The sequence below is a fragment of the Camelina sativa genome, chromosome 8 (assembly GCF_030686135.1).
Source record: "Camelina sativa cultivar CO46 ecotype springtype chromosome 8, ASM3068613v1".
Classification (NCBI taxonomy): Eukaryota; Viridiplantae; Streptophyta; class Magnoliopsida; order Brassicales; family Brassicaceae; genus Camelina; species Camelina sativa.
In genome coordinates this window covers 17,911,310-17,934,194 of record NC_141887.1, presented here as the reverse complement: position 1 = coordinate 17,934,194, position 22,885 = coordinate 17,911,310, and the positions used below count along the sequence as shown (strand labels likewise).

At 34.8% G+C, this 22,885-nt stretch overlaps 3 protein-coding genes across 8 annotated transcripts; 1 reads left to right on the top strand and 2 right to left on the bottom strand.

Annotated features, from left to right (window-relative positions):
- Nucleotides 1-1,472: 1,472 nt before the first annotated feature.
- LOC104707210 (uncharacterized) lies at nt 1,473-3,650 on the bottom strand. 2 transcript variants are annotated; one of them, XM_087462695.1, is made up of 2 exons: nt 2,355-3,650; nt 1,473-1,721 (listed from the first exon to the last, which is right to left on the bottom strand). In XM_087462695.1, the coding sequence occupies exons 1-2, from the start codon at nt 3,515-3,517 to the stop codon at nt 1,712-1,714; spliced, it is 1,173 nt and encodes a 390-aa protein (XP_087318821.1). In that variant the 5' UTR covers nt 3,518-3,650; the 3' UTR covers nt 1,473-1,711. The 2 variants fall into 2 exon arrangements, with proteins under 2 accessions (XP_087318821.1, XP_087318820.1); XM_087462694.1 differs by lacking the exon at nt 1,473-1,721 and having other exon boundaries at nt 2,175-3,556.
- Nucleotides 3,651-10,734: 7,084 nt separating this feature from the next.
- On the bottom strand, nt 10,735-11,984 carry LOC104707209 (protein EXORDIUM). The gene has a single exon (XM_087463253.1). It carries the CDS (start codon nt 11,818-11,820, stop codon nt 10,873-10,875), a length of 948 nt encoding a protein of 315 aa, XP_087319379.1. The 5' UTR covers nt 11,821-11,984; the 3' UTR covers nt 10,735-10,872.
- Nucleotides 11,985-21,233: 9,249 nt separating this feature from the next.
- Nucleotides 21,234-22,795, top strand: LOC104707208 (shikimate kinase 1, chloroplastic). Of its 5 annotated transcripts, none has more exons than XM_087460375.1 (5): nt 21,250-21,433; nt 21,578-21,830; nt 22,081-22,235; nt 22,324-22,406; nt 22,491-22,795. In XM_087460375.1, the coding sequence occupies exons 2-5, from the start codon at nt 21,821-21,823 to the stop codon at nt 22,552-22,554; spliced, it is 312 nt and encodes a 103-aa protein (XP_087316501.1). In that variant the 5' UTR covers nt 21,250-21,433; nt 21,578-21,820; the 3' UTR covers nt 22,555-22,795. The 5 variants fall into 5 exon arrangements, with proteins under 5 accessions (XP_019084030.1, XP_087316501.1, XP_087316503.1 ...); XM_087460377.1 differs by having other exon boundaries at nt 21,257-21,433; nt 21,600-21,830; nt 22,605-22,795; XM_087460376.1 differs by having other exon boundaries at nt 21,257-21,433; nt 21,600-21,830.
- Nucleotides 22,796-22,885: the final 90 nt, after the last annotated feature.

Here is a 22,885-nt window from a genome sequence, read left to right as displayed (position 1 = left end):
TTTTTAACGGGCTACCCGTTTAATTTTGATTAAGCCCGTTACACCCGCGGGTTTAAACGGGTCAACCCATTAAAGCCTTGTTTAATCTTATAGTGTAAATAAATGGGTAACGGGCTTAAATTTTTATACTAGACCCGTTTAGGCCCGCGGGCATATAGCCCATATTAACATCACTAATCTTGATGTTCTTTTGAATTGATTCCTACTCCAATTTCTTGTTCATAACCACATACTTGTGATTGTCCAACACCAAAGTCACTTCATCCCTCACAAGCTCAGAATCATCAGAAATGCATACTTGCGGTTTTGGCAATGTTGCGTTTGCGTTGACATCGCGATACACGTCCAGTGATTGCGATACGGCCTGCGATTGCGATAAGGCTTACGGTTGCGATTTCAGAACCGATTCTAGTTCTGAACCAATCGATTCAAAATACAAATCTTGCTCCCTCTCAACGACGATTTCACCGACTTGATTCAATGATTCTTCAGGAATTTACAGATGACAACGAGCTTGCTCCACTGAAATTGGTTGGATTTTCTCAGAAGATCGTTGTTGAGACGATCGCTTCGCCATAAACGATTGTTGGAGTTTCTCCCATCGTCGTTCTCGCTCCAAGACCAAGCTGATTCGCTCTGGATCATCATCGGTACCAAACGCGCTTAACAGTGATTCCTTCATCGCATGCCAACTCCGGTAAAGCATCACTGATTCAACACCACGAACAAACTCGTCTGCGTCGCCTTCGATGAAGCCATGTGCAAAGTGTAATCTCTCAAAACCTGTGTAATCTCCCAACACAAAACAATGCTCCATCCAATCAAGGCAAGGACGCAAATCAGATCTCGCACCTGTGAAAACTGGAATTGCAACGGGATCTATGGCGTTAGAGTCGATCCGAGCACACAAACGCACCATTTGATAAGTTTGAAGGTAAGAACTCTTCTCTCTTATCTCTTCTCAATCCACAATACAATCTCAAACCCTATTTGATAAGCTTGGAGTTACAGTTCTCCAATCTCATCACCAAGAACAGAGCCATACGCTCTAACAACACAAATGATCACGCAGGATGCCGCTTTACAATAGACTCTACTCACTATTTATACTCTCTAAAGTTTGTTACGACTTAAAGATATCTTCTTCTTCACTCAAGCTTCCTTCTCATGTGCATTCTCACTTGCACGTCTTCACTTTTGCCTCTCATATACTCTTATGAGCTTATCATCATCCATTTCACAATCCAAAACAGAAAACCTCAATAATTTCTGATGGGTGAATTACCCATTAGGTACATGCTGATCATATGCATTGTCCTGATGAATCATTAACATAGTCACTCACATTGAGTGATATTGGTGATTAAAATTATCGTTTCTAGTTTTTTCTTCTTCTTAAATAAGAGTCTCGTGTGAGATCACAAGCAGGAAAGTTTTAGCCTCATTGTTTCGATTGTCGTTTTCTCTTGATCTGGTTCTGAACTCTATTAGATACTTTCAAAGCATAAGAGGTAGAAAAGAATCATCAAAAAGACAATGTGACGTCTAAAACGCAGAGAATACAAGCAGAAGATGGCATGATAGACAACCAAAATATAAACCATGCGTATCGGATTACATGTAAAAAGCAAAAGCGTCTCTACTTTATGTTAAGCCACCTCAAGGACGAGAAGATCGCTGTCCTTGCTTCCATGTATGTCACTAAAGTAAATCACTCTTCCCTGCGAACACCATTTTCTACACAATTAGATTCCACGAAGATGTTTTAAAACATATGCCATTCAAGGGTGCAAAATAAACATCCAGCTGTGTAGAACTCAACAAGAGATGTTTAGCTAAAAAGGTTAAAAAGAAGCTGTCACTTTTTTTTCACAATGACATTAGGTAGAGAATGGCGATGCAAACAATAATGTGCAGATGTACCAAAATACGTTCACATAAGTTTTTAGCAAATAATTCTCTACAAGTATCCAATTAATGATCACACATGCGAAACCACATACTAGAAAATCCATCCGCAGGTAATGTAACCTCGATCTGCAAACTTAAAACATTTCTCTACCTTACAAGATCAGCAAAATTCATACAAAAACAACCGAGAAGCTATGACTTCCCAGTAGACCCATTGATCACCCAGAAGACCATGATTCCACTAAAGTATCATCTGTTCTGAATTTGGTAAGCCATCTATGAATTCTCAATATCATAAATCATCACAGGTTAAGATCACCAACATGAATAGTCATTCTAAATATTCCTCTCAGGATAGATAATCCAATACAAACCATTACACAACCAAAGGTTTCTATATCAGCTAAAAATGAGACAAAAGGAAAAAAGAAGATGAATCATACCATTTGATGAGCCAGCCAAAGAGGAAATGCTGCATAATAGGAACTTTCTCGAGCACTTCGACCTTATACATCTTAAGCAAACCGCTATTCACTTTCTTCCAGTTCGGTACACCGCTTATATCATCCAACAACGGCGAATGCTCAGCGAACAAACCTTTCTTCACCTTCTTCACAAAGGCAATACAAGACAAGTACATGTATTCACTAGAGAAATTCTCCAAAATGTCATCGTTATGAATCGACTTCGGTTTCATATACTTGTGATCAATCAACTGAGAACTCCCAAATATGAAAGGCAAGAAATGGTAATCATCAAGTCCCCAAACTCCATGAGATCCAGCTGGTTCTAAGCAGTAAACCATTTGCAGTTTCCTCATCAATTCCAAATACTTAACAAAAACCCTAGCAACCAAACCATGGTAATCCTCTTCCTTCACAATCCCCATCCTAGCTAAACAATACAACCACGCCGCGAAATTAGTCTCGTGTCCGGTTCCGTAATCGATCCTACTCGAGTTCCCAAAGCTATCCAAGAAGTAAGGAACAATCTCAATCCTAGATCCTTTGAATTCCTCAGGGAGAAACTCAAGAATAAGCGTTTCACCTCTCTCACCGAGCCGTTCGTGCCATGACCTGAACGAAACGTTGCCGTATCGAGCTGATTGTTGAGCAGGAGGAATCTCGTCGATCCATTGTAACAAGGTTTCGAGGATTGAAACTATGGCGGCTACGGTTGGTGAGATATGACAAGGATCTGAGATCTTTTGCCCACGGATCGATTCCGATAACGAAACAACGAACCCTAGGAAGTTCTTACAAGAAGCAGATTCCTGAAATCGGCGGATATCGTCGGGGGAGTGGATTCTTTTGATCGGAGTCTCGAATTGATACGGCGGAGTTACGACGGCGACTTGTTCGGCGTGAGGAACGGGGGAGAGAATGATCGCCTGAGAGTTGTGTGGGAGATTGATGGCTGGAGCTCGGATCGGGCGGTAGTTCGGTGGTGGTGACATCTCCGGGAATGAAGCTAGTGGTGGTGGTTCGGAAATCGTTGGTCCGCCGCAGTTAGTACAGCATCCGGAAGGAGGAAAGGCGGAGGAAACGGTGACTGGAGCTTCGGAGGTTGATTTCTCCGGCGTCTTTTCGGACTTTGGAGGTTCCATTTTCGGAGTATTTACAGAGACGTAACACAGGTGAGAGAGAGTAAAAGGGTTAATAAAACATTTATCCTTATTGGGCTAGAACGGGCCGGCTCATTAACCCAACAAAATCATGATATTTAACATTTTAAAATGTGATTTTATATGGATTTATTAATTGTTTAATATATCTATCTACAAATATCTTTTAGTAATTTATATTTACAATTAATTTATTATTAATATTATTAATCTATATAATGAATATAAAATTATGTGATTGCTACAGGCGAGACATGCATTAATCATGCAAGTTAATTAGGTTGTTTTCTAATGTTTGTAGTTTAGTATACTACCAAAGTTGGCCAACTCTCTTTATTTTTATGTTACATCACACATAGTAAGGGAAACAGTATCACATGTCTATGACTACAATTAACCAATTATCTTGAATTCTTTATGTTGTTTGATTAATCCAAGTTGGCCAACTTTCTTCTTCCTTCTACCACATCACACATCAGTAATAGAGACAATGCCACATGTCCTTGACAAAAATTAACCAATCATCTTGAATTTTTTATGTTGCTTGACTTCTTCGTCGTCCCTTGCTTGATTTTCGTAGTAACTGCTATTTCGACTCTTTTCGCCTTCTCTTGCTTTGATTTTTGTAGTACCTTTATAATTGTGACATCCCGGTTTCAGAGGAAGTTTAAAAGAATTGATCTGGCTACCTTTGTCACCAAAATGCACTTATCTTTTCGGTCAAAAGTCCCGAGAGAACTCCACCGTTAAGCGTGTTTATGCTGGAGTAGTCTCAGGATGGGTGACCTTCCGAAAAGTGACTGTCGGAACTGTGCGAGTGAGGACAAAACACAGGGAAAGATCATGTGGTGATTTGTAGGGATGGTAACAAATCTTTAAAATCTCCCGGACGTAGCAAACCGACCGTCGGATATGGATGAGCTCACGGGACTAGTGACAGGACGTGAGGCCCATTAAGGAAGGGGGGCCCATGGACTGGGATTGGACATGGGGCCACTGAAAGGTGGCGGTCGGGGCGTTACAAGTGGTATCAGAGCCGAACCTAGACGAGTGTGAAGTCCAGTGGGCTCACACCGTTGGTGATGACGGTCTTGGTATGCATCGAGGATGTTGCAATCTATTAGTGGGGGTGAATTGTGACATCCCGGTTTCAGAGACTTGCGGAGAGGTTTAAAAGAATTGATTTGACCATCTATGTCACCAAAATGCAGTTACCATTTCGGTCAAAGATCCCGAGAGAACTCCACAATTAAGCATGCTTATGCTGGAGTAGTCTCAGGATGGGTGACCTTCCGGAAAGTGACTGTCGGAACTGTGCGAGTGAGGACAAAAACACAGGGAAAGATCATGTGGTGATTTGTAGGGATGATAACAAGTCTTTAAAATCTCGTGGACGTAGCAAACCGACCGTCGAATATGGATGCGCGCACGGATCTAGTGAGAGGACGTGAGGCCCATTAAGAAAGGTGGGTCCATGGACTGAGATTGGACATTGAGCCCACTGAAAGGTGACGGACGGGCCGTTACAATAATATCTCTCAGATCCTACTAGGGTCCCGATTGGTGAAGGCTTTTAAGACTTTAAATGATTTTGAAGTCTTAAAAACATTTTATTTGCCAATCAAGGTTTAATGACTTTTTTATTTTTTAAAGTTTCTACAGCCATTTATATTTTTTCCTTCTTTATTTCTCTTCTTTTTTTAAAACTTCAAAATGACGCTGTAAAACCATCAAGATTAAAAAACTTTTTTTTTCTTCCTCCTCATAATTAAAAACTCTATATAAATTGATATATATTTTTACACAAACCTTTTTTATAGATTAATTATCAGCATTTTTTCTCTTTCTTTTGACATCCACTTCTCTTCACAAATTTATTATTTTTATTATCACATTTGTATTTTTTTACAATTTTGTTATTGATAAAATTACAGTCATAGCTTTTAAAGTTTTTTTTTTAACAATTAGATTTTAACAGATAAAGTATCTACAGCCAAAGTCTCTGCAGCCAAATTCTATACAGCAAAAATTTTACAGTCAAAGTCTCTACAGCCACAAATAATAGTGGTTACCAATCGGGGCCTATATTTTTTTTTTTTAGTGAACGAAGATGTGGAAGATGAAGGTCAACTACAGAGAAAGGTAAACCGGAAGATCAAGCATATTCAGAGAGTACTCTTTTGAAGAAATCACCAACGAGACTTGGCTTTCGAATATATATTAGAATTGTGAAGATACAGAGGACTGAACTTCCTAAAGAAAGAAAATTATCTTGTACAGATGTCAAGACAATCTTAACATCATCTCGAAATTGTCTAACTGGAACTGATTAGTATGTTTATTTTTCCAAATAGCTGATGGGTACAACTTGTGGCTTTTTAGGCTTCTTAAGAGTCTATATCCACGCATGAATGAATTTATATTGGTTGTAACTGGTTATTTTTTGTAGCTTAGCTATACTATGTTAATGCATTAGTAATGGTTTATTTATTTTGTTCAAACTAGTTTACAAGTTAGTTTCTTCATTATGAGAATTGTCTACTATGTTTTGCTTAATGTTTTCTTTAATTATTCCTATATTTCTTTTTGTAGTATGGTGTAGCAGGTTCGAGAAAAACAAATCCTTATATGGCAAGAGTCTTGACTATATAGAGAAAGATGTTTAATTAGTTCTTATAATTATAGTTTGCAAGTGATTATATTCATTCTCATTCGATAACAAACAAGAAAAATCAAAATTCTCTCTTAAGTTTACATTGTTGTGTTGTTTTCTTTCTCTGCAAACCTTTTCTATGACTCTATCTGCTAACTATACACAGGATTACAAGTTCATTCTCACTATGGTGAACCTTAAAGATTTTGTCTTTGAGTGGTGTTGGGCCTGTTCGGGAGACTGTCGCTGCGGCAGCAGCAAGCGATCAAACAATTACCTTCACATATTCTCCGTCTTTTCTTCATCTCTTTTCTATTCTCCAAAATCTTTGTCGCTGCGACAAGAATCAAAGAAATTTGGAGTCACTAAATGAAACGGCGATACAACCCAACCTTTTATTTTGAAGTAGCGACTGTTGCTGACTTTTTTAGTTTAAAGATCTGTAAACCCAAATCAAATTATTGTTACCAAAAATTTGCATATCTGTATTATTGTATCTTCTTCTCCAATTTACTGATCTGTACGACACAACCAAGCTTTAAAAAAAAAAATTCAGTCGCACGACTCAAAAACGAACAGGCTCGTTGTTTCTAAATTTTTATTTTATGTATCTAAGACCAGTATGTGTGTTGTTAAATGTAATTTTACTATAAAATAAGAAGAAACTGGTCATTTTGTATTTGGTTTTTAAGAGGTAGAATAGATTACGAGACTTGGGAATTGGCTAAATTTACTACAGTTTTTTTTACTGCTACAGTGCCAGATAAAAAAAGATTTAATCATGTGTGGTGGTTAATCCAAATTTTCATTCATATGATATTGATCACCATAGTTTGTGCTTTCGTTTTTGACTACTCAATAAACGACCTAATATTGACAGTGAAAATGCAATTGTTCGTATCGCCAAAAGATAACTCGTGCAGTGCGCGCGAGGAATGCTAAAAAAAACTAAACCACAACAATCTATCTTGTTCTCTCATCTAGTAGAACATAAAAAGGGAGAAATTTCCAATATCATCTAAACAAACTAAAGTCTATAATTTTGATATTTAAAGTGTAGTTTAAACAAAAAATGTATATGTAACTTAATGATATTTTATCATCAACAATATATATATATATATATGATATTTTATAACTATATATTGGTAATCTGTTCCTGTGAACAATTTTTAATGTTTTAAAATTTCCTTATGTTTACATAATATTACTGAAAATATTTTAGAAACGGTTTATTTGGCTAAAGGTGTGCCTAAATTGTGACAATATCTTTTATACACGAACTAACCGTTTAAAGAATTTGGATTTTTTAATACAAAAAGACCAGAATAATGGTACACATACTATCGACCTTATTGAAATCGAGATCAACTGGCCAAGAGTATAGGAACATGAGAGTAATCGAACAATAACACAAAGAAACAAATTTATTCAGACCCATCTACTAGTCTTGAAGTTCTCCTCGTCTCCACCTCCTGCTATAGAGCTCAAAATGCTTTAATTGACTCATTGGCTCAAGTGGATGGCTAATTTGCTATAGATTGTCGTGAGTGGTTAAAGGTGGTTAAAGATACTTTTGATTATGCGATAATAATTTCCTCTATTTAATTGTATCGTGTTCCTTCTTAATGTAGACTTCGTTTTCGTTTTTAGATGGTTAGGTTTTGATTTGTAAATCTCTGACATGCACAACTCTTGCCTAGATAATTGCTCGTATAGTCGTATGTTGAACCCAAAAAAAAACTAAAGAAAAACGCGTAAACAATGTTCCATTTACTATAAGTAGTCCTGGGCGTTCGGGTATTCGGTTCGGTTCCGGATATATCCATTCGGTTCCGGGTAGTTTGGATATAGAGGTTTAGGATCCATTCGGTTAATTTACTATTTTGGTTCAGTTTCGGTTATTTTTGGGTCGGTTCCGGATACCCGAAACAGTGTAATATATATATTTTTAAAATTATTTAAATAAAATTTGATTATAATTTAACAAATATATCTAAAAACTTCTAGATATTTGATTTATTCAAAATATTTTGGTCTTTTGGTCTAAATATATATGATATTGGTTTGGTTTTTTAGTTTAATTTTTATTATCTTATCAAAATTAAAACGTATTAAAATATCAAAACTTCGACGTGGTGCAGTGGCCTCTTCGCACGCTCAAGTTTGCAGGGGACTCAAGTTCGATTCTTGGCTAAAACATAATTTTAATATGAGTTTGGTTTGATTAGGATAACCGAATGGATATCGGTTCGGTTAATAACTTATATCCATAAATAATTGAAACACTATCCAATCGGTTATTGTCCACTAACCATATCCGAACCGGAACCGAAATTTCAGTTTGGTCCATTCGGTTCGGTTTATTTGCCCAACACTAACTATAAGACTACAATTACTGTTTCAAATCAACAGTGATATGATACCCAAAAAAAAATCAACACTGATATTTGTCACTTATCATTGCCTTGACCCACCAAATCATTGATTTAACAAAGTCAAAGCATGTATAGGTGTATCGTGATGGCAGGGAACGATACTACGTTTTACATATACGAAGGAACAAATGAGTGGTGGTGGGACATCAAAGATTTTTGATACGATCAACTTTAAAACATTCGTCAAGAGACCAAAAGCGCGTACGTTACCAAACCGTCCCTACCGTTCACCGGCCGATCACATGACCATCACGCGACCTACTCTAGTTGAAGTTGGGCAAATCCACCGAAAATAATTTTTAAGTATCCATCAACCACTATGCCTTTTTTAATAAATTTAATAAGTTTTGCATTTTCTAGGTTCCATCTTTGGCCAAGATTGTGGTTAAATGAATAAAAAATATTATTATTTATACATATTTCTGTAAAATTAACGTCAAACGAATTGTGTACATTACTAAAGACAACTGTACTGTTATTTCTTAATATGTGAAATGGACCTTTAAACTCAAGAAAAATAGCACGATTATTTTTAATTTTTACCAATATACCAAATGAAAACTTAAGAATTGGACCTTATAATTTGTTTGGGCTTTATTCAACTTTCCTTGTTCAGAAAATGGGTTTGATTCTCGATCCTTCTATCAAAATCTGTACTATGTGCTTTTGGTATTTGGTAGGCAAAAACAGCAAAGTACATGTTGAAATCCGGAAAGCTTTCCCTTGGATTTTATGGCAAATCTGAAAAAATAGGAATCTGTTTTGCATTGAAGGAAAAGTTGTAGTCCTCCTGACATGATCAACAAAATCAGAGAAAATGTGCAGGAATGGATTACGGCTCAATCTATGAAAGAGGGATCGGTTGAGCATGTAAGTCAGGGCTCGTCCAAAGCACAAAAGAATTGGTCTCCCCCTCCTCTCAGCTGGTTGAAATGCAATCTTGCATCTTCTTGGGATAACACATCAAACAGCAGTAGAGCTGCTTGGGTCCTGCGGAATGATGCAGACACGATTTTATTGCATAGTAGAATATCGTTTGGTGATATGTTTTCAAAACAGTATGCAAAGATTCAAGCTTGGATTTGGTCCATTGAAAGCATGCTAAAAATCATCTTTGCTTGAGAGGATAAAGAGCTTATTGGAGTTGTCTTTAGGCTAAAAGCATGGCTTTCTTTCAAGTTGCAGTCCTTTCTACTGGGAGCAAGTTTGGAAGATTTTTTAGATTGGAATCTGGTGTTGGAAGACAGAAACTCAAATCTTGGAGCTCACCTTATAGCTAAGAGCAGGGGCGGAGCGAGTAAAGTGGGAGTGGGGTCAGCTGACCCTATTAAAAAAATTCTGGTATATTTTTACTTATAAATAACAAAATGACTCTCACAAATTTTGTATTTTGATACTATTAAAATAAAATTTATACTTTGATCTTTCAAAAAATTTGTATTTTTACCCTAAAAAAATAAAATTTTATTTTGACCTTATAAATATCACATTTTTATCTTATTAGAAAGAAAAAAAAAATCTTTTGACCCCTCTCAACTTTTGGTCTAGCTCGGCCACTGGCTAAGAGTGTCAGAGGATCGTCGCCAATCGTACTTAGCAACGAGTTACCCTATATGGTTACAAGAGCTCTTTTTAGAGGATATGGCTAGGCTTTAGTCTTCTCTTTTAGTTATGTGTTTTGCTGATTGATTGTCTTTGATCCGTTTTTTGTAAGTTTACTGCTCTCAACCATTATGAACAATCAATATATATAATATTTCAGTGAGAAAAAAAAAAAAAAAAAGACCTTATAATTTGTATTAAAATAATCCACATAGTGATTAAAGTCCATAAATTCCATATAGTGTTTTTGGCTTTGGCTTCTTACGATCCAATTATCTGTCACTTAATAATTTGTTAATTTATTTTATTACATTGTTTTGTTTTTGTCTAACAAGTTGGATGGCTTTTTGTCTGAAACTTAGACAAAAATAAACGGTTTAGCCAAATTGTCTAAGAATATTCCATTTAAATAATCGTCCAAGCGACAAGGCCATCTTGAATCAATAATATTGGGAAATGATCTTTAAACTAATTAAAGGATAAAAGATCAAAATATATACGAGCAATAAGGGAAAAATGATAATGATATTAATGAATAAATTGAATTACACTAGAATTTGTAACCAAAAAAATAAATAAAAAAGAATTACACTAGAATATTATTTTCTACTACCAAAAGACCAAACATTGGATCCTTTTAATTCTCAGACCATAGTGGAGCAAGTCGACGACGTGGGATCATACAAAGCAGGAAGCAAAAACTTCCTGCCGTTTGCACCATACGCATTAAAACTACCTCCCGTTGTAGTATCCACAAGCAAATCTCCAGCGTAACCAGGATAAGCACCTTTACCATATACGCCAGGACAAGCAGACGCAGCTTCAAGCGGTGCATTTTGTGGACCTTGGTAATAACCATTACCAAAAGGGTTCGTTGCGGTTCCAGCTAAAAGACTAGCTAAGTTAATAACCATACCATCGAGTCCCACGTCATTGTTTGGTGCCACAAGTGGTGGACTCTGTGGTCCATACACGGGCGCGTGGAATGGCCACGCACATTGCCCTGGACATTGTGTCTCGGAGTTACCAACCCAAATGTAAGCAAACTTGGAGCCACGTTTACCTAAACCACGTGCGTGTCCATGAGTACCACATCGACTCATACCGAATCCTTGTACCGTCACGTCAGCTGAAGTCAAAACGACGTTGACTGCGTTGCGTTGGTCACCTTTTGAAGCAAGCTTACGTATGTCTCCATCGGTTAAAGATTTACCAAGTGAGCAAGACTTGTCTAGGATTTGTTTCCCGAGAGTGAGAGTGAGAGAAGGAGATGAGCTTTTAGCAGACGCGGCGAGCTTGTAGTATTTTTCTGTAGTCTTCCACCACGTGGCTACGGATGGTTGGTGGAGAGTTTTGGACGTTGGAGAAGTGTGTGTGAGAGAGGTGATGAAGTCGGAGATGATTGCTCGTTGGGAAGGTTTGAATTTGCCGTACCAGATTAGGTTAACGGAGATCTTGCCGGAGAGAAGAGCTCCTTTGTGATACTTTAATAGTTTAAACTGGTTTGGTTCTTCTGATGCTAGATTCCTAGCAGAGACACAGATTTGGAGAAGAGACAAAAATAGAAAGAGTTTAAACACTAACGAATACATTTTGAAATGAGAGAGAAGAGAGGATATTGTGAAATAGTGGATTTGGATGTGTAGATTGGTTTGTGAGAAATAGAGAGTGTGATGGGGGCTATATATATGACTCTCTGAGTAGATTATTTAATAGGAAGGTTAGATTTTGAATATGAAGTAAATAATAAAGGTGGAAAAAAGAGAGAGAGAAGGATATTAAGATATGCTTTAAAGCGAAAGAGAAAGAGAAGTTGCAGAGAAAATAGGAAAAAGATAAAAAGAGTTAATGGACCATTGTACTGTTGACAGCTAAGGAATGAACCATAGTCCTACACTTTTTTCATTACATACAACTTTTTTGGTTTATGTCAAAATTCGAATTTTTTTAATTATCGAATGGTTATTTTGTCATTACATAATACAAATTACACATTTTCTATAATGTGATAATTACAAGTCTCATGCAAATATGTTGGTACATATGATTTCATTTGGATTTTGGATAAGACTCTTGGAGCCTAGAATGGAGACATAGGATTCTTGTGGTTAAAAGCTGTACACAGGTGATGTTTTTTTTTATTTAATCAGTAAATAATAGTAACAAATTGAATCTAGTTGGATTAATAAAAAACTGTTAAGTATTTATAATAATACACTGTTGAAAAATTAGTAAAGGACTAATTGTGTCAGATTAAGCAATGTTCCTAGTTACATACAGCCAATGTGTGATAAAAGAGGAATCAAAATTGACCGTATCGATAACAATGCGTGGAATATACAGCTTAGTTACAGATCAGAACCATAAGCTAAAATGACGTAAACACCCTCTATGCAAGCTGTTTTTTGGGTAAAGCGCGTGTTGGGGCAGTTAAAGAGAAAAATGTGAAACTTCTGAGAGACGTTGAGGAGACTTAAAAAATCTTTCGGACAGGCTGGATAATAGTTTTTAAGACAGAACATTACTTTTTTAAGTATTTTTGAAAGAGATATGGGGAAGTGTGTACAGCTGGCAGTTAGTAAGATAGAGGTAGAGGAGACGAGAGTAATCCTAAAAATTCCTAATCCATAGGTATAGCGGCATTTACTGACACGATGTCGGCACGTGATGTCACGCGCTTCAACGTCATCATTGATTTTGTTTTAAGTTGGTGGTGGTGATAGAAGCAGGTGGGTGAAAGCTCGTGACTAGGGTAGGAGCTTGTTATGGTACTACTAACAAAAAAACATTAGCTGGACTATGGTTGGATCTCTCTCGACACCACATTATTATTCGTCAACCTGCACCGTTTTAGGTTTGGAGGCAGTCTGAATCATCTTGAGAACATTGCTTATGTTCGGTAGATAATGTACTCTTACCAATATTGCTCGAAATGAATCTTGCTACATATAGAGAGTTTTATGGTAGAAAATGTAAGAGTTCTCTAAGGATTGTATGCTTCCATTTGTATGTTATAAGATCATAGACGATCTTTACGAATTGTGTTGGATTAATTAATGCTGTGTAAATCTGGTGTATAGTAGAATTTGTTGTGGCTATAAAGTTCTTATACACCATCTCCAACCATGGTTCCAAATTTGAAGATTTTATTTATTTTATAATTGAAAAAAATATAGAACTAAAATTTTGATTCCAAACCTTAGATTTGATTCCAAAACCTCTACATTTAGAACCAATTCTATTTTTTTGTTGGGCATTTTGATTTAATTTTAATATTTTTGAGTTTAGATTTAGAATCACCATTGGAGAACCCTAAATAATTTAAGACCTATCTTTAATTTTTTTACAACCCCATAATATAATGTCCCCTAGTAACTCTTGATTAAATTATTATCTTTAAAACTAACAATTACTTTGAATTTTCTTGCAATATAGTGTTAATTATTTGTTAAGTTTTGTTTCGCTTTCATAGAAACAAAAGCTGTTCAACACAAGTATCCTTAAGTAATAGAACTTAAAATGCTAATTATATTTCAAAAAGAAATAATTAATTGGACTATGTTATATATCTCCTTGTGACAACTATACTACGTTAAATAAATAAATAAAAAACTATTTTAATCGAATATGTAGCACGGTTGAACTTTACATATGCATACTCGTTAAATCCCATGCCCAAATATTTATGAGTCCCATGCAATTCAAGTTCAGTGTATGATAATAATAGATAAGTAAGTTGCCACTAGAAATTTTCAAAAGCTTAGGCAATATGGTATATATGGACCACTCCCCAATCCACACGCCCATATCCCAAGCATTACTCTATTAAAAGACACGGATCTTTTTCATGTACAAGACACTAGCTTTCAAATCAAGCTTCATTGTTTTTTTTTTTTTCAAACAAACCCTATTTCATTAAACTAGTGACAAGAGCTCACTTTTAGGATGAGTCTTTACAACGGTCAACACACTTAAATATGGGAATATATCAAAACAGATATTAAAAGATTCCTAGTGAACCACTTCATCCCAACATGACAATAAAGATACAACATAAAGTACAACAACATACGTTAATACTAAGAAGATAGAAGGGCATACAAGCCACATAGATAGGGTAAACCACAAAGCCGATAGTCCACATGAGATGGCGAAAGGCTGTCCAAAAACAAATCGTCGGTCGCAAAATGACAAATTGCCACAATGGTATGCAAAAATTCCGACGGGTTTTTAAAAACCTAACTCATACTAATGACAAATCATTAGCTCCCTAAAAAGGGAGACATCATATAGGAAGGAAATGACTTCCCAAAAGTCGGAGAAAGGGTCCAGGATACAGTTTGCCACACCATGTTGAAAGATCTATACCAAGTGGATAGCAAAGAGCGGAGATTAAGAAGAAACAGAATAATCAAAAGAGTGGAGATGAAAGAAGGACAAGAGAGCCACCAACAACAACCATTTCTTGAAAAAAATCTCTCCTTATAAGAGGAAATTTTTGTGAAATTACTCTCATTAAATGAGGAAATTGAAGTATTGTTATTGGACCATATTGGCTTAAAAACCATAAAACATAATGGCTCATGAGAGGTCCAAGATGAAACAAAGATGGACCAAACCCAAATCGACCGATCTAAAGACCTTATAGCAAAGATAGATAAAGCACAATCAAGCATCCTCATCCATCTTGACTTCAAAATGTAACCAGAATACATGACTATTCATGCTTACTCGGTTAACGATAACCGGAATATCATATAAATTGATTACTGGTGAGAAAATTCTCTCCAACAAGGATGAAATTAATAATATGGGTCTCTCATAGTGGAATGAGGAGAAAAATTGATTATAACACCAATCCAAATTATGGCAATTGAAACATGTTCGGGGAGTACTAAAACAATCAATTTTTTTAATTTTGTTGGGCTTAATGGGCCGAGAATGATCCATGATGAAACACTAATGGACCAAGCCCATATTGAGATTTTTCTTTGCAACGGAGCTTGACCTACGTCTTCCCATAGAGAAGTTCGGCGATGGCTGCCGGAAAAAAGAAGTTCTCCGGTCAAGGAGACCGGGAGGGGGAGCAAAGCAAATAACAACTCCGAAAGGATCTCAATCGTAGGGATTGGAACGGAGGTGAAAGAAAGACAGCCTCGACAGCTAAGCTGAAAGATATTGAGGGACAACGGGAAAACAGTGTCTTCCGGTGATACATCTCTTAACCGCTGCGGACTATATCTGAAAGCTCGCCAAACGTAATCTCCTGTTTGAAATTGGAGAGAGGAAAACCCAGTAGGTTGACATTCAGATCTGAGGAATTTAAACTCGAAGTAGTTTAGATCCAGAGATCTTCGGCTTGGGACGGGTGCGACGAGGCAAATCTGTATCCACAACCCCCAATAGAGTTCTTCGGGTATCGCTACTGAGGCAAAAGAGAATGTAAGGGAGGTGGATATGAATGTAGGGCAAGGTCTTTGGCTTTTCACCAAGATTAGACCTCGACTACCTGCAGATTTGGTGGTGGCTTTAGCAGGAGGTAGTGAAACGCCGAGACTACCATCACCTCTGAGGAGTAGAGCGAGCGTCAACCAAGTAGAAAGATGCCCTGACAAGAGGCATATCTCACTGACGACAAGTTCAAACAGAGGAGAGAATGGATAAATCGCACCAATAACAAGGTCCGGAGGTGGAAAGAGGACCAAGATCTCACAAGTGCAGATTTGTTTTTTTCTTTGTTTTTCTATCTTACGCTTGCCTTTTTTTTTCAAGAAATAAAAACTGTGAAGTTTATCATTAGCTACATTACATATGAACACGGCCTGACGTACCAAACCAGGGAAATGGTTGATCTAATATTATATTGGAGTATAACCTGACCTGGCCTTCTCAAATTTGCTTCATGAAGAGGCTTTTGTGAACAATAGATTGTTCTATGATAATCGTGTTGTAACTGACTTCTTTACAAACAATAATTAGGTATGTTTGGTTGGTTCATACCCCTGTTTTAGAAATCGCTAGACGCTAGTCGGGCGGTCGTGGTGGGCCTAGCGCCTAGCGAGAAAATCGAAGATTAAACAAGAATTAGTCGGGGACTAGTTTTTGGGTTATTTTATTAAATTAATAGTAATCTAAAAATATATAGTACTAAATATATGTATAATTATGTTTATGTGATAAGAAAAATATCAAATAAAATATAAAGCTATAGTATTGTCCCTAAAATTACGGTAAAAACATAAAAATGTAATATTAAGAAAAAAATTATGATTTTAGTTAAAAGTTTATACATTAGTTATTGTGAAACATCATAAACTCTTAATTTAAATGTCTAAATAACAAAAATATATATATTTGATTTATATTTGACTCTAAAAATAATCGGTATATATAAAATTATATGGGAATTAATCGGATTATACAATATAATCGGATAATCGATGCTAGGCGGAGATTAGTCATTAATCGAGGCGGAGAAAGTGGGCCTAACAATTTTACATGGCGTAATCAGTGTGCTAGACCGGGATTTAAAAAATAGGGGTTCATACCTATTACAAATTAATAGTAATACCTACTACAAATTAATTTTCACTTATTACGATGACTTAGTTCAAGTGGTTGGTTGATTCCAAAAGAAATGCTAGCAAGCTCTTTTATCAGAGAGAGTTAAATGCCATGGGCACACGTTATCCTATATTTTGCTTCTATCGATCATTTTTAGGTTTTTATTGTCCAAATTAGCAGAATCCTACTCTATGATAGAAGCTTTGTTTACATAATTATTACATTTTCTCACTTAAAATTAGTGCATAACATCCAAAAAAAATACATCGCTTAGCCTTTTTGAATCGCTTTTTTATCGCTATTTTATAACGTTGTGTAGAGAAAACAGTAAACAATAGTTCAAAACGATATAAAATAAGTAAATAACGGTATTCGCTGTACTTTTGGTAAAAAACCAATAATTTTTTGATGTAAAATTAATATGCAAAGGACTTTCGATAGTCAATGCACTCAAGCAACAAATTAATTAACACCACTCTTGATTGGGTCACATAATTCATTTCATTGTTTAATGGAGTCAGTTGAATGGGTTACCCCTAACTTTATCTTCTCATTTCTTTCTTGTGATCTCCGTCTCGTTATTATTTTTACTTCGAAATACGACAATCTTTTTTTTTTCTACATGGAAGACGTATCACTATATGATGTCTCAGTTCATGCACCATTCTCTTGTACCCCAATAACACTATGTCACTATCTATATAAAAATGCATCGAAAATATGAAAGAAACGAATCTAGCCAGTACAATTATTTGATAAGTTTATTCTTTCTCTTGTCATGGAATTCCGCTACATTGATTAAAATGAGTAAAGATACCTAAGCTAGCAATTTGACAGAAAAGAATTACATTGTTTTTATAAGAAAATTTCGGAGAACGATTGAAACTACATCAACAAAATTTATGAATCTTTAACAAACTAATTATAGAAAAATATGAATCTGATTATTAGCAAAGCATAAACTTCAACTATGTATGATTTTAAAATACACAAAAATTATCTTAGTAACATTCAAAACTAAATTTTTTTTTTTTTACGTCAAATGTGTTAAATTTGTTGTAAGCACAGTATTAAGTTTTATTCTTCTTTTAACAGCTCGCCTAGACAAGAAATAAACGAATAGCTAGAGACAAAGATTTGACAAGTTTGCGCCTAATTTTTTTTTTGTCTCATCCGAAAACCATTCCGGAAATTTTTTAGACAATTCTAGAACACAACATCAACATACCAACAATATGCTTAGTTTTCAGTTTGTTTTCTACTTTGCTTTTTTTACCATGACTATGTCCTTCTATAAGCTTGACACTACAAAGTTTGGATGATATAGCTTCAAAATTTGTTACGCGAATAATCCGTAACAAATATTTGTGACGGATACCTACTAATTAGTAACAAAAATTAAAATAAATTAGGTTTTACCCGTGGTACACCACGAGTCTATTATTTTATTGATATATATATACTATTAACGGTTGTAGGTACAGTTTTGTAGAAACTCTTGATTCGCAAGTTGAGAATATACATTTTACGATTTGTTAGTTATGATTTAGGAATGAATGATCTGACATATTCTTATTATGATTCTCAGTTGATATTATTGGATTAATAGTGTACATTTAAAGCTAATAAGATCTTACCAAATATGTAATCGTTTATTAAACGTATATTAGATATTTCCTAAGATGTATTCATCTTGAATTAGTTGTTATATTATAGGGATGTGATTAAGAGTATGTAATTACATAATTTGCGTTATCAATTCTTTTTGTCAAACTCGGTCCTAAAAATTCGGCATGCAAATTAGATCTTTCCTAAGATTAGGCCTAGGCATAAAAACCATACCCGAATACCCAACCCGGAACCCGACCCGAAAAACCGGGTTCGAGTTGGGTACGGGTTTGCCTATAAAAGCCTATTGGGTTCTATTTTCTAATACTCGTGGGTTCGGGTTAGAGACGGGTAATACCCGGTACCCGTTTGGGTACCCATTAAACCCGAACATATTATAATGCGATTACTCCAAAATTATGATTATAATTTTGAATATTTCATTTAGTTTTATACCTAAATATCAAAAATAATCAAAATATCTAAAATAATTTGTCACATAAGTCAAAATTTAACTAAATTTATTAATTTTAATTATATTTTTTTGGGTACCCGGTAGTTCGGATACTAATCGGGTTCTAAAATTTGTAACCCAAACCGATCCGAACCCGATAGTACCCAAACCGAACCGAACCCATATATCTAAAAATATCCAATGGGTTTTACTTTTCTAAACCCGTTTACCTGAACCCGAATGGGTAATACCCGAATCCGAACGGGTTACCCGAATGCCCAGTCCTACCTAAGATACAATGAGCATTAATTGGCATTAATTGGATGTAAATAAGTATGCTATGGATTAAAATCCGGCCCAAAATATTCGGCAATCTTAAGGAGGATCCGGATAATTGAATCGGTTATAATTTTAGTTAAACACCGACCCAAAGTTGGCAAAAAGTGATGGCATCCTATTGTACTCCAAAAATGTATTTCGAGCTCTATATGTGGATATACTTGTTTGGTTACAAATATCCTAAGATAATTTTTAACATATATCTGTTTATAATAATTCAAATCACATTATATGCTGGAAAAAATCTAAAATTTTATCAACTTTATGTATTAAATAGTAATTAAAATAATTAAATATAAGATTAAATAAAAATGAAAAGAGAATTATATTTTAATTTAACATATTGATTTAAATTAGATAGATATATTTTAGGAAATTAATATTATCAAATAAGGAAATGATTGTGTTTGGTTGTAAGGATTGTAGAGAATTTAATTGAGACTTGTTTGCATACAAAGATAAAAGAGGATGGTACAAAAATGTACTTAAAAAATGTTAAGATAGATTATTTTGTAGCAAATTTGTAGCATTTTGTAGGATATAGTGACAATTTAGCTACAAATATATTTTATGGTAAATTGTTACTAAAATTTAACAATGTTTTTGTAACAAATATACTCACAAACAATATATTCTAACAAAATTTGTAATAATTAGTTACTAATTATTTTCACAAATTATACCATAGAAATACTTTTAATTTTAAATTCTTTTAAGGTTGTTACTATTTATTATTGTAACAAATAATACAAATTGTTACACAATAATTATGATAGTTAGATATATTTAGCATCGTTTTATTAAATGATATGATTATTAAATTTTAGCATCATTTATTTTTGGTTAGTATCATTTGTATTAATCTTAGCATCACTTAGTAAATGATGTCAAATATTTAGTTAGTATCAAAAAAATTATAAATGACGTTAAATATTTAGTGAAGGTCGATTCTGAGAAATACTAAGAGGGGGTATTCAAGTTATATTTTAAAGGATTTGGTAAGATTTTAATATTTTTAGAATTTTGAAAGATTTAGGAGATGTTTAGGAGATTTGATTGTGTTTTAGATTTTTTATTTTTCTTTTTTAGAAAATGAAATGTGATTCTACGAGATTCTTTGAGATTTTCTAATTAAATTTTGTGTGATTTTGAAATATTTTACAAAAAAAAAATATATTCAAGGACTTGATCGACAAGTCAGAGACGTCATTCTCGGCATACAAAGGAGGAAGCAGTTCAAGGACTCATTGGGGATCTGGTTAAAGTATGCTTAGGGATTCCTATTCTCGTATTAAATTTTTAGACGCTCTCTTGTTTTTAATTTTTTTTGGCAAGAGACAGTCTTTGCATCATGCTTTTTGTAACTTATGCAAACTTTCAGTTTAAAGAAATTCACATATTTTTCAAAAAAAAAACAAAAACAAAAAGAGAGAGACGTTATGAGAGGCACCAATTATGAGAGGAAACGAGGAAAGGAGGGAGCAACATGATACGTTAATGGAGAATTGTAATAAGAGACGATGGGTTGAGGGTCGTACATCATTTGCTGACCCTTGTTGCCCAAAAGTTTTCAGCTCCTTTCATTTGTCGAGGGCATTAATTCATTTTTTAAAATTTTCATTTCACCTTCTACAGTGTCACCTGTGGAAAAGGACACATATGGAGAAAAGAGAGAGAGCTTCAGGTTCACCTGTGGAAAAGGTGGTTGATGATCTGCGGAGAGTGCCGAAGTTCATGACTGTGTTTTTTATTTAAAATGAAATCTTTCAAAATTCTACTTCAAAGGGTATGATTTTGAGAGGAGTATTTTTAACTAAAAACAAACAGAAAAAATCTTCTAGAAACATTTAAACTAACATTCTAGAAAAAATTGTGATATTTTGAATAACAAAAGATTTAAAGTTGGATTTATAAATTATTGATTGAATAACAAAGAATTCTGAATTATTTTAAAGGATTTTCTAAAAATTTTAGTTGAATAACAAAATATTTTATTAGATTTTTTTTAATTCTCGATCGAATAACAAAGATTTTAAAAATACCCCTCCTAAGTAAAAAAACTTATCCTCTACCCTCTCCTCTATTTCGATCTAGGTGAAAAAACTTTCGTTTCGTTTCGTTTCCGGTGATGGTTGCTGAAGGAGAATCTGATTTCCTCTCCTTTCTTCGTCCTCTCTCTATCTCTCACGCAAAACAGATTAATTCGAAGCTGGCTTGATTTGTGAAAAACAGAGATTCTGGTATGATCTATGTGATTTCCTCTATATATCGTGATGGATAAGGGTAATTTGAATTGGGATTTGATGTGATCGAAATTAGGGTTCTCTTAATTGGGATTTATGATGTTAGCAAAATTTGGGGTTTCTATGTTACAATTTTTTTAGAATCAGAGACGATTAATTACAGAGGGGGCGGGGGGAGTTTGATCGTTGTTGGCTCGATCATTGAAGACAGAGAAGCAATCGATGTGGAAGTTTTAATTTCGATCTAGAAGAAGAACGAAAAGAAGATGAAGGAGATGGAGAAGATAGAGAAAACGATCGGTTGATGAGTCGAGAAATTAATGCAGCCATAGATCTCGCCGCCGGTTCAGTTGCGGTTATGAAGCTTTTATCCATCGATCATTCATGACTATTGGCAAGTAAGCTTTAGTTTTTTTTTCCCGCTAACTCTTGTGATTAATTGATTCTTAGCTTTCTGCAAAGCTTGCTCCTTTTATGGGTTTGATTTTATCAAAATTGATGTAATGATTGTTACTCTTCTTCTTAGGGTTGGACTCTCTACAAGATACTTAGCTATGCACCTGTTGGATTCACTCTCCATGGTTCATTGATCCTTGTAGTCATGTCGTTTTTAACTGATATGCATTTTTGGCTATATGTTTCAGGGTGTTGTATTAATACAAAACTTGGCTGCAGAAGAGTAATCTTTTATAAGTTTTCTGGATGTGTCAGCGACACTTTGATTGAGCAGGCGATGAATGGAACTTCTGTGGCAGAGATATTTGAGCATCATGGAGAGAGTTTGTTTAGAGAAAAGGAGGTTAGTTTTGTGGTTCTTGTTTCAAACTCTTTGTTTAGTGTGATTCATAATAATGTATTGCCAGCTAAAATTATTTCTGTCTTTGTAGACCGATGCACTAAAGAAACTCTCTTCGATGTATGATGTTGTTGTTTCCACTGGTGGAGGTGCAGTTATAAGACCCATTAACTGGTATGTTCCCTTCATCCTGTCCAAAGTAAATACATATGAAACTAAAGTCTCTTAGATATATTTGGTAATGAATGGTAATATCAGGAAGTATATGCATAAAGGAATCATGCATTTGGCTAGTTGTGCCTCTAGAAGCCTTAGCCCATAGAATTGCTGCCGTTGGAACTAATTCACGACCAATTTTACATGATGAATCAGGAGATGCATACCCAATGACATGCCATCAGGGGATGTTTTTTAGGAGATTCAAAACTGCTGCAGGGAAGGATAGTGTGTTCATCTACTTTTTTTTTATTATGTTTTTTAGGAGTATTCTTATTTTTAATTATGTTTTTAATTTTATTTTGTAATACAGTTTTTTTTTTAAATGATGGTTTCATAATAATAAATATAGTATTTATATTTTAATATAATTACATTCCAAAAGTAAAACATTATTCATAATTTTAAAATAATTAATAAAAATATTAATTATAGAG

Excerpts from the sequence above, each read along its gene's own strand:
- LOC104707210 (XM_087462694.1), bottom strand. The coding sequence starts at position 3,517 with ATGGAACCTCCAAAGTCCGAAAAGACGCCGGAGAAATCAACCTCCGAA.
- LOC104707209 (XM_087463253.1), bottom strand. The coding sequence starts at position 11,820 with ATGTATTCGTTAGTGTTTAAACTCTTTCTATTTTTGTCTCTTCTCCAA.
- LOC104707208 (XM_019228485.2), top strand. Across the intron at positions 22,236-22,323 it reads GTTTGTTTAGAGAAAAGGAG|ACCGATGCACTAAAGAAACT; the intron begins GTTAGTTTTGTG and ends CTGTCTTTGTAG. Across the intron at positions 22,407-22,490 it reads GTTATAAGACCCATTAACTG|GAAGTATATGCATAAAGGAA; the intron begins GTATGTTCCCTT and ends TGGTAATATCAG.